The 11,692-nt window shown below is 49.7% G+C and overlaps 1 protein-coding gene across 1 annotated transcript in view; it reads right to left on the bottom strand.

The window, feature by feature from the left end:
- SEZ6L (seizure related 6 homolog like) overlaps positions 1–4,290 on the bottom strand; it is a 183,206-nt gene extending 178,916 nt beyond the window's left edge. The window contains 4 exon segments of the mRNA XM_088019413.1: positions 3,697–3,933; positions 3,936–4,080; positions 4,083–4,244; positions 4,246–4,290. Coding sequence (XP_087875539.1) covers positions 3,697–3,933; positions 3,936–4,080; positions 4,083–4,244; positions 4,246–4,290 — 589 coding nt within the window.
- Between the last annotated feature and the right edge of the window lie 7,402 nt (positions 4,291–11,692).

Consider the following 11,692-nt stretch of genomic DNA (forward strand, 5'->3'; position numbering starts at 1 on the left):
ACTCTGCTTCCTGATGGTAATACTGAGGCGCAAAGATTTGCAGTATGAGACTTTGGGAAGGAAGGGCACCTGCACCAGGTGAAGAACAATTCTCACCTGCCACAGGCAGCAGCATATAGGTACCTGAGGTTACTCACTATCCCACCTCCACCTCTCCTACTTTGACCTAAATTATCCGTTATCTATGCCAACATCGGCTTCACACCAACTTCGGGAAGTCACTCTCTTGGCGCCTACTAATAAGGGCAACTTGCATTTGGGAACGCAGGGAAGTAAACGGAGGACCATTACTTGAGCATCTACTATGTGCCACCTGCTTTACAAGGAAGTGTTATGTAATCGTTGCCACCATCCTTCCAGACTGAGACCATCAATCCCGCACCCCTGCCCCCGTCCTGCAGATGGTAAAATGGATGCTCAGAGAAAAGAGTTCTGCTGGAGGTCACGCATTCATAACCATGGAGCCTGACCTGGACCCAGGTTTTCAAAGCCACAATATTTCTTTTCCAGAATGCTATAAATCTAATACCAGCGCCCAGCTCAAATTCCCCAGAACAACAGCCTTGCCACAGCCTCTTCGGTGTTTTGCAATTTGGCTGAATGAAGGAAACCACAGACTGGGAGGAAAAAGGACAGCTGGACTCTGCATTCTGAAGCTGCCTTTCTTGGAGCATTCTCCTGCCTTATCACCTTTCCTTCCCCTTTTTCACTGCATGGCAAGTGTCATCAATAATTTCCCTCTGAGAAAAAGGAATCAATTGTAGGAAGCAGAAAGGGGCGCGGGTAGAGGTGGAGGCGAGGCCATCTTTAGAACTCCACTCTGCTGACCTTTGACATTGCACTCACCTGCTGGTTGGTCGCAAAGGGCAGAATTGGCTCCTTCTGCCCTCTGTCACCAAAAACAGCTTTGAGCGCCCCTAGTGGAGGTCTGCAGCATGCCAGTGGACCGAGCGGGAGGACCAGTAAATTGAGCCCTTTTGAATAGCTTTTTGAATAGTAGAAATTTGTGAGCAAAACCACAAAACAAGCCACTCTGATCAGGAAGGATCCTTTTGCCTTGGAAGAGGGAGGAATATAACATTATTTTCCTAATGTCTAACTAAGCCTTGTGAACACAAGAAGAATCCCTCAAGCTTAGATTATAGGTGGCCCCTGGCAGGAGCAGCCAAAACTCCATGGAAAAGAATGGCAATCCATAATGAAAATAGTTGTTAAATGAATTTAACAACAACGCACATTAGAGACTAGAGGAGGCAGCAAATTTGAGTCTTATTGAGCAATATTAAATTTCCTTTATTAATTCAAGAGAAAAAGAAAAGAAATGACACTCAGACTCTGCAGTCTTAGCACGTAGCTACAATTATTCCCCATGTGCATATCTTAGACAATAAGAAGCCTCTTCAAAACCAAGTTATACTTTATACTTATTCATGCCTTACAGCAAAATGGCCCAGAGAATCTCGTGACCTGCATAAGAATGTAGCAACAAGTCCCTTTCAAGTATTTACAAATCCCCTCACTGCACAGGCAAACAGGAATAGCTTGCAACACTGTATTAGATGTAAAGCTCTCCTTCTGACATTAGTGGAAATTGGGCTCCAGGTTAAAAATAGAGTTCATGGTGAAAGGTCAATTGTTTCCAAATGCACCATCAGAATTGGCAGTGCTCACTGGCTATCCTCATTCCTTCCTTACCACTCAGAGTCTTGGAGTCAGAAGCACTGGGTTATTAATGAGCCTCCTGAAGTAGTACATCAGTTGACTTGAATTTGGCGGTGACCTGAAGTTAATTAAAAATATATGCTGGCTAGTTGTAGTGTCGAACAGTTGGAAAAGTAATATGAAATGTCTTAAAAATTAACACACACATATTTTGTGTTTGAAGCCAGTGAAGAAAGCAGGATATGAAATCCTTGTCTCGGATGACAATTCAATTCAATACGTGCCATTAAGACATTTTTCCTGGAGGGTAGTGTATTGGAGAGTGTGGTCCTCAAAGGAAGAATCACTTTAGAAAAGCCAGCAAGACACTGAGTAGCTTTTGGGTTCTTTCTGTGTATTAGTCACAACACAGATTCAAAGGGGGATGAGGGAGGGAGATGTGGACTATGTTCAAGGCCACCAAGCCATTGTTGGAAAGACAGCTAATTAAGAAAGGGCATGCTGTGGTGGAAATGATTTATTTAAACCAATTCTTTTCTCCCATCTTTCCCAGAGAAACTGTCCAGACCTGGTGTAAATTGTGATTATTATTGCTTCATAAAAGGGGGGGTTCTTTAATGATATGCTTTGTTAAACAAAAGGTGATGAATTATTTCCTTTGCTTTGCACTCCGGGGCTCCACATTTAAAGAGAAGGGGGTGGGGGATAAAATGCCTGATTTATGCTGAGGAGGGCACTCCAGGCCGTGGGGAAGAGTTGGAGGGAAGGGGGCTCAGAGCTAGGGCCCACGGAGCTGGGAGCTGAGAGCTGTCCGCGGCCTTTGGTGCTGAAAGCAGGTGTGCGCCCCAGGGGTCCAGAACTCCTTAGGGAGAAAGGGCACACCCTGTGCCCCAACTCCGGGTCAAGATGGTACAAACAGAGATCGAGGCTCCAGATGGGGAGGGTGTGCGCCCTCCGACTGTCTTCAGCCTGGGCAGACCCTGCAACTGCCTGCTTATTTCCCCCCTCACGAGGAGCGCGTTTCTGGGACCCGGAGACCTTTCAGAAGGCTAGGTCGGGTGGTCTACCAATGCTCTCCTCCACTTTGGGGTCTCCTAGTGAACTGATTAAACCCTCACAGCTTTTGGGGTTAGCTCTGGGTGAGTGAAGCGCCCAACCTCCAACACACAACTTTTCCTAGGGGACCTCAGCGGGGTGGAGAAGAGGGTGTGGCTCCGGGTCTCGGAAGGAGGAGCAACCATCCTCGGCTAAACTTGGACCCCCTTTCCCAACCGGCAAGCACGTGGTGGATGAAACTAGCACCCCCACCTCCCCAGTTCATAATAGTGTTGAGACACTAGGCTGTCTGGGGTGGGTGAGGAGGGAGAGTGTCCGCTCAGGTTCCCGACTGTGACCTGACATCTCTCCTTCCCCCACCAAGTTCTGAGAGCCTTAAGGCCCCTCCACCGGCCTCCAAACGAAAGCCACACCCAAGTTAGGCATCCAGACACTTGGGATCGGTCCAGAGACCCGGTCCCTCAGGGCAACCTGAACCAAAAGGAGGCAAGGGGTCCTAGAGTGGGAGGGCGCGGCGCTATGACGCCCCCAGAACCCCAGTTCGAGTCTAGTCCTCAGTTGCAGGGTGGGTCAGCTGCCCCCTTTCTCGTCCTCTCCCCGAAAGGGTGAGAATTATCTGGCACCCAGCCCCGGGTGCGGTTGCAGAGAGCTCCGGGCATCGGGGGTTTGGAGGAGACCCCACTCCAAGGATATTCTCTGGGGCTGCAAAGGGGAGTCAGCCCCACAGCCGAGCAGACCGAAAGGGAACCTGCAGCCGAAGCAGGGAAGCGCCGGAGTCCTTCAGACGCATCCCCGCCTCCACACTCACATCAGCCCGGGCCGAGGGGACGCGGTTCCCAGCCCCGAATTTGGGCGGCCGCCCCCGCTCCCCAACCCAGCAGGCGGTGCTCGAGTCGTCTGGGTCGGCCCAGACCCCCTGCCGCCCCGCACTCGCCGCAACTTTGCCCCCTCCCCCGCCCCGTCCCTCCCGGCGCTTACCTCCCGCCAGAGCTGCCGCGGGGCTCCCCAGGAGCAGGGCGAGGAGCAGCGAGGTCCCGCCGAGTACCGCGGCGGGCGGCCGGGCCGCGGGCATCGCGGCTGCGGGGCGCGCGGGGCCGTGGGCTGCGGGCCGGCGGACGGCGCGGGAGCCGGGAAGCCGGGAGGTTGCGAGCGCGCAGGGCAGGCGCGGCGAAGGAGGGGGCCGCGGGCCGGGGCAGCCGCCGGAGCCCCCCGGGCGGACGCACGCTCAGCCCCGCGATCGCTCTGGCCGAGCTGCGCCGGGCGCGGGCGGGCGAGTGAGGAGGAGCTGGCGAGCGAGCGAGCGAGCGAGCGGGGAGTGAGCGGGAGGAGGGAGGGGGCTGGGGCCGAGTCTGTGCCGAGCGAGTGCGACGAGGGAGGGAGGGAGGGGGCGGGCGGGCTGCAGGGAAAGGGGCCGCCGTCCCCCAGGGCCAGCCTCCTCCTTTAGCCACCGGCCCGTCTGTCCCGCAAAGTTTAACGCCAATTCCCCTGGCGTCTTGTGGGCCGAGCGTTTCCTCCCGGCGGATGCTCACGGCAGCCCTGTGCTGACCAGAGACCAGAGAGCGTCCTGACCATTTTCCAGACGGGGAGATGGAGGCCTCAAAACCTAGCACAGCCTGCAGCCTGCGAGAAGCCTAGAGCTTTCCATCGCTCGCTCAGCCTCCCAGAGAGACCCCAGTCCCAGTTCTCTCAGCTGTATGGCAGCCCTCCCAGACCCCGTTGGGCCCCAACCAGCCCTCTGCCCTGCCAGCCTCCCGTGTTTCCAAAGTGACTCCTGTAACCTAGAAAGTCTCCAACTCTGGGGATCTGATGAGAGCTGTCAATCTCCCTAGAACAATACAAATGGCCACGAAATTGTGCATCCAATACTGGAGGGGGGGCTCCTAGCCCTGTGAAGCCCAACCAGGGACTATAAATTACAATTTATGTTCTAATCCGAGTTCCATCTTTCACATCCCCTTTGTCAACAGGGCGCCAGAGCTAGCCAAGGCTTCCTCTGAGCTCAGCCCCTTAGCTCTGCTCTATTTGCTCCCTTCCCCCACCTGAGCTGGAGTTCAAGGCCCACCCACCCTCCACGCTGTGCTCTTGCCCAGCCCTGATTTTCAGCATCTTGTCTTTTCTCCACAAATGGAGGTGGTGGGGGACAGTAGATGGGGGAGACAGGCAGATGCTTGGGGACAGGCATTTGCCAAGGGCTACATGGGGGACAGGCTTATAGGCACTCCCAGAGACTCAGACGGACTGTGTGGGCTAACTTTGCAGACCTGCCAGTTTCCCAGGCCTGTCACCCCAATTTAGAAGCCCTCCCTCGCCCTCCCCCTACTCCACCTTGCCACACTATCTCCACATTGCAGCCTGAGCAGGCAGAGGGAGCAGATGGAGAGAAGGTTGCAGGCAGCAGCGGGAGGAATATGTCTTTAGCTGAGTGGTGGAGCTGGGAGTCCCTATAAAGAATGGGTGGGGGAGGTGAGCGCAGTGTGGGAGAGGACTGGAGGGGAGAGGGAGCGCTTTGGCCTAGGGAATCAAAAGACCCCCAAACCCAAAGCTTTCCCATTCATTCACTCATTCAGTGCTTTTTACAGGGCACTCACTACAGATGCAGATCTGCATCAGGCTTGGAGGACAGAGAGTCCCAGTAAAACCCGCTCCTTGACTGCAAAAGTTTCCATTCCTGCTATTTCCTGGATGGTTTTTCTAGAGGGAGGCTGAGACAGGGGGTGCATAAGACCTGATTTCTCCCTTGGGGAAGACGAAGCCTTCCATCGTTTGTGCTGTATTCGGCTGAAAGCTCTGTAAGGAGGGGCCTTGCGTGTCTCCCCCATCACCATACACTTAGGGCCTGCACAGTACTAGTATGCAGTAGCCACATGGTAATGCTTGTTGAATGGAAACATAGACAAGCAAAGAAACTGAGGAAAACAGAAAGGGAGAAGGTGAGTGAGAGAAAAACAAAGAGACAGGCCAGCTCCACACTTGGCGGCAAGGAAACTGGTGTTTGTAAGCATCTCCTGTTTGCCAGGTGCTCCTACCACACAGTACGTGGTTGCTCATGTCAATTTCATCATGATCCTTCACCGTGACACATGATTGACTCCATCTGACAAATAAGCACCTGAGTCCTCGAGAAGGTCACAACCTAGCTGAGGTCACTCGGCCAGGAAGTGACGGGACAGGGTAGATTCAAGACCAGGTCTGAGTCCAGAGCCAGAACCCATCCCGTCTCAGGAATTGGATGGCTGTCTCCATGCTGTTACTGGGTAGATGTCCCCTGGTGCTTTGACAGCCCCTCATTACCAACAGGCCACAATGACTAGAAGTCCATCATCAGGGTCACTCTTTTGGTAAAGGCATTGGGCACCTAGAACGTCATTACTTGCATGCGGGTATGTTATATGAAAGGAGTGCTACCGTTAAAATTTTAACCCAGGAATAACACAAGATTGAATAACACAGGATTTACTCATTTCGTTTGCCAGCTGATTTACTCTCCCCTGCACAGAGAAAAGTCCTGAGATAATAGGACATAGACCTTGCAATCTGAGATTATGATGGTGGGAAGTCTGTCTCTCTTTTTTTTTTTAAGATTCCACCCCACCCAAGAAGAAATACTATGATGAGAAGAGCATGTTGAGAAGAGCAGCTTGCAGATGAAAACTATCCCCCATCGCATTTTTGATACTCACATTACAGATGAGGAAACTGAGGCTCAGGGAGACAGTGACTTGCTCAAAATCATACACTTGGTCTACCTTTTGTCCAGGCTTATGCCCTGTTCCACAGGACACCGGTGTCCTCGATTCTGGTGTCAGGGTGGACTCCTTGCTACCCACGGCTGCCCAGGGGAAAAATCCTAGCATCTGTGCAGGGATGTGTGCCCACAACTCTGTCTACATGTTGCCACTTGATAAATCAGCTCTTAGGCAATTAAAATTGTTTAGGAGACAAAGGTTAGATCCTGTTCTTACCTCTTTCCGCTCGCTAAGAAGGGCAAGTTATTTAACCTCTCTGAGCCTTATTTTCCTGTTCTGAAGAGAAGAGATAAGAATAACACTTACTGTGTGGGATGATTGACCCAAGTGGATAATAATATCCCTGTGACATGAGGGGATACAATAACACTTATTTCATAGGGCTAGAGACAAGTTCCCATGAGCTGACGACCTAAAGCATTGAGCCCAGTTCAGACTGTAAGGAAAACACTCAGCTTCATTCTCAAAAATTTGGTGTTGTGAGAGTCAGCAGCATGTTAGGAGTCCTCGATTTTGATCCCTCTTCTGATGACTTGCTGTGTAATCCTAGGTAAGTCATCAGCCTCCCTGGGACTCTGTTTCCCTGTCTGTCCATCCACCTATCCATCCATCTATCTACCCATCCACCCACCCACCCACCCACCCACCCATCCATCCATCCATTCACTCACCCACGGCACTCACTCATCCATCTTTCTACAAATACTGTTTGAGCATCTACTATTTATTGAGTAGATATTAGGTGCCAAACCCTTACTAGATGATATGGGTGCAGAAGACTCCATCCTTTGCTCTCTAGGGCTGAGAGTTTGGTGAAGTCTGGAAACATGAGTGCCAAATCCTTTGCAGGATTGATGTTCTCTGCCAAGGGAGAGTGTAGCAGAATGGTTAAAGCAGGCTTTGAAACCTGACAGATCTGAATTTGAATTGTTTCTCTCCTGCTGACAGCTGTGTGAGATTGAACAACTGACTTAACTTCTCTGAAACTATTTCAATGAAGACCTGTGGCTTAGATTAAATGAGACAATTATTAGAAAGCACTTAGGATAGTACACATAGCATACAGTAAACTCTCCATCCATCTGTCCATCCATTCCTCCACCCATCCTAACAACAAATATTTTTAAAGCATTTTTTAAAAGATTTTATTTATTTGAGAGAAAGCGAGAGAGAGTGAGAGAGCACAAGAGGGGGGAGGGTCAGCAGGAGAAGCAGACTCCTTGCTCAGCAGGGAGCCCAATGCGGGAATTGATCCTGGGATTCTGGGATCATGACCTGAGCCGAAGGCAGTCACTTAACCAACTGAGCCACCCAGGCGCCCACAACAAATATTTTTTTGAGCATCTACCATGTGCCAGACACTGTTCTAAGCACCAAAGATGCAGCAATTAACAAGATGAAGCTCTCTGGGGCTTACCTGATATAGGTGGGAGATGGACAGTGAATCCTTTAATAACTTAGAATTTCCAGAGCTCCAGGTCCTATGAGGAAGAAAAATGGGATGATTTGAGAGTAAAGGAGGCAAGTTCTTTTTGAGCGATGGGGGATGGCCTCCCACGACTAGAAGGCATATAAGCAGAGAAGTGATTGGTAAGAAGCAGGTATCAGGCCAAGATCTGGGGAAGAGCATGGTCTAGGCAGAGGACATGGAAAGGACAGGCTCTGGGGCTGAAACAGGGTTGTTGCGATAAATGGTAGCCATTGTCAGGATGCTTCTCTGATGTCATTTCTCTGTCCACACAGATCACTGTGCACCAGGGCTTGATTCTGAGATCGCTAGGAAGTGTATACTCAATCTTGTCTCTCTCCATTAACTACAATGTCAAGGGTTTCAATTCTTATCCACACTCCTGCCCCGCCCAGCACCACATTTCACCCCCAGGAACACTTGCGGTTAGGAAGGTCTTTGCTAGGGTGGGAGGGGTGTGGGGGGATATGACTTCCATCTTGGAGTAAAAATGAAACAAAAAGAGATATCTTGAAAGAGAGGGAGAGAGTTTGAAACAACAAAACAGCAACAGTAGTAGCCCAGGAGACAAATCCATCCTGGGTCTTTAAAGGGCAGGCAGAGCATCCAACCAGCATCTCATTCGGTGTTCTCAACCAGGTCTTCCTAACTTTCCGTGAGCCCGTGCAGCCCCCCATGTGGAGCAATGTGGTGGTCATACCACTCTGGCCAGATGCTAACGAGGGAATGGTCAGCTGTGACTCAGCCACCTTCATCCAGTGTGTCCACATTACCTAGAAAGAAGCAATTATGCCTCTTGGGTTTCCTAGGAAATGCTCGATCTGTCTATACCACCAGCAGTGATTTGACAGGGAGACAATGCCTTTATTTCAACTGAAAGTTTACAGAATACAAAGTGAGCCTGCAAAATGGATTTGCATTCTCTAGAAGCTTGTCTGGCCAGATAAGAAGGAAAACCAGTGTACTTTGGAAACATGAAGGAAGCTAAAAGAGAGGGACAAACATGTAGGATCTGATAAGACCCCACAGTCAAGTTCCTGCAAACCCAGCCGGGAGACTTCCCTGGGTTTATGCTTTTGGGCCTCAAAGGTGAGGGAAAAAAATCAATTAAAGATACTGTGTATATTTATATACTCTGTTGGCATTATAAACTATAACACGTACCTTTTCCAGACCCTGAAGAACAGCCTAATTGTGCAAAGACGCACACACCTATGGACTCTTCTAAGACTTCCGTGTTTGGTGACCTGAGGAGCACCTGTGTCCTTGGGAATCAGCAGGTGTATTTGGCCTCAGACGTGCCTGAGTTTCCTCCTCAAAGTGTCACCTTCAAACGTCAGTTTTCTTGTCTGTATCAAGTGAGGGATATCAGTGATGATTTCCTGGGATTTTTGTAATGGCAAGAGAGGATGCAGGGTAAGTGCTGAACTGAGTGCCCATCCTTCAGCAGGCGCTCAATGAAAGGGAGTAATTATATTGTAGCATACAGACTGTAAGGGAGAAATACAGCCCAAATATCACAAACAGTTTTTCTCTAGTAGGATTTCTTTTTTTTTTTTTAAGATTTTATTTTATTTATTTGACAGCAAGAGAGACAGCGAGAGAGGGAACACAAGCAGGGGGAGTGGGAGAGGGAGAAGCAGGCTTTCCGCTGAGCAGGGAGCCCGATGTGGGGCTCGATCCCAGGACCCCGGGATCATGACCTGAGCCAAAGGCAGACGCTTAACGACTGAGCCACCAAGGCGCCCCTCTAGTAGGATTTCTTAAGTGTCTTTGTGTATGTCTAGACCCAGAAGAAAGTCCAGCTGGGGCTAAGGGTACAGAAGAAGTAAAACTCCTAAGCCCATCAGGGGACTCGACCAATCTAACACATTTTCCATATGACTCACCTCACTCAAGATGAACCGAGGGTGCACCGTTCTGTTTAATTGCAGACACATCCTCCAGCCCTTTGCCTTCCACGCCAACGTTACCACGTTCTTCCATATGCAGTACTGAAAAGGTCCCTGCTATCGGGCATCCTTCCCTTCCTCCCAGCTTCCTGCCCAAAGCCCAGCCTTTGTCCCCAGGAGGTCAGAGGAGGGTGGGGAGAGAAGAAGACTAATATCTGAGGCTCAGAGGGTCTGAATTTTTCCATTACCCCACGCTGTTCTCCAGAAGGAAGCACCACCCAGCAGCAGCAAGAACAGAGGCCAAGAAATTTCCCCTTGGAGATCACGGATGGGCTTGAGTTGAGGAGTGCAAGGAACAGTGGGTGGGAGCTGGAGAGCCAGGAGGCCTCCTCACTAACCCTCCTGTGATGTCTGTAGGTCCCTTGTCTTCTCTGATCCTTGCTTCACCCACAAGAAAAAGGAAAATGATTACAGAAAGTGACCCTTCAAACCTTCCCAGTCCTTAAATTCGTTCATTCTGCAGTGTTAAAAAGACAACATTAACTGAGTAAATTTTACGATTTAATTGGCTTTAGCAAGCATTTCCTGAATCAGGCAGCGTCCCATCCAAGGAGTAGAAAGGAGCTCTGAGGAGTTGTATAAAAGATTTTATAGGAAGGAGGGTGTGGCGAGGAAGACATTAGCAAAAGAAAAGAAAGGATTGTTCTAGCCAAGGTTACTTTCCCTGAGAGGGAATCTGCAAAGGGTGTTATCCTGCAGATGACCTCATCTTCCTTGGGGTGATACGGAGAGCCTCAAGTAACAGATTACCTCCCGGGACCGCCCAGAAAGTTCCTGACTACATTTCTAGGCGAGGTGCCACCTGCAGCTAGGTTAGGTATTAAGCCCAGTGACTTGGCCTGAGTGACTCCATCTTGGGCCTGTGGTTTTCTTTTTTAAACAGTGGTATCAGCTTCAATGCCCAAAAGATGCTAGGTTCGACCGGAGCTCTCCAGGTGAAAATCAAAGCTGATGTTTTAAAGCACCTGCTTAGAGTTTACCACTTGATATCTCATTTAACGCATATAGCCACCATAGGAGGTTGAATTATTATAACCCAAACTCCTACCCTAGCCTACCATCCCTCAGATCCAGCCCCTCTTCCTCTCTGACCTCGTGGTTCCTTCAGGAAGCTCCAGTTGCAAACATTCTTTTTTTAAAAAAATTAAATTCAATTAATTAACATATAGTGTATTATTAGTTTCAGAGGTAGAGGTCAGTGATTCATCAGTCTTATGTAACACCCAGTGCTCATTCCATCATGTGCTCTCCTTAATGCCCATCACCGAGTTACCCCATCCCTCCACCCCTCCCCTCCAGCAACCCTCAGTTTGTTTCCTGTGATTAAGAGACTCTTATGGTTTGTCTCCCTCTCTGATTTCGTTTTGTTTTATTTTTCCCCCTTTCCCCTATGATCCTCTGCTTTGTTTCTTAAATTCCACATATGAGTGAGATGATATGGTAATTGTCTTTCTCTGATTGACGTATTCCACTTAGCATAATACCTTCTAGTTCCATCCATGTCATTGCAAATGGCGAGATTTCATTTTTTTTTTTGATGGCTGAGTAGTATTCCATTGTAAATATATCCTAACCCAAATGTGCCTCTCAGGCTTTGGCTCTTGCTGTCCCCCTGCCTGGAAGCCTCTTCCTCCTGGTAGACACATAGCTGGCTCTTTGTCATCCTTCTGTGGTCAACTAGAATGGCACATCTTCAGGGAGCACTTGCCCAGTTTTAAATTCTCCTTAGCAAGCACCGCTACTTAAAACCATCTTTCTTATTTACTGATGTGTTTACAGATGTATTATCTTTGTTCTCCCACTAGATT

Source organism: Eumetopias jubatus, unplaced genomic scaffold (genome assembly GCF_037043125.1).
Source record: "Eumetopias jubatus isolate StellerSeaLion01/CBP00866 unplaced genomic scaffold, mEumJub1_p1.0 scaffold_16, whole genome shotgun sequence".
Lineage (NCBI taxonomy): Eukaryota > Metazoa > Chordata > Mammalia > Carnivora > Otariidae > Eumetopias > Eumetopias jubatus.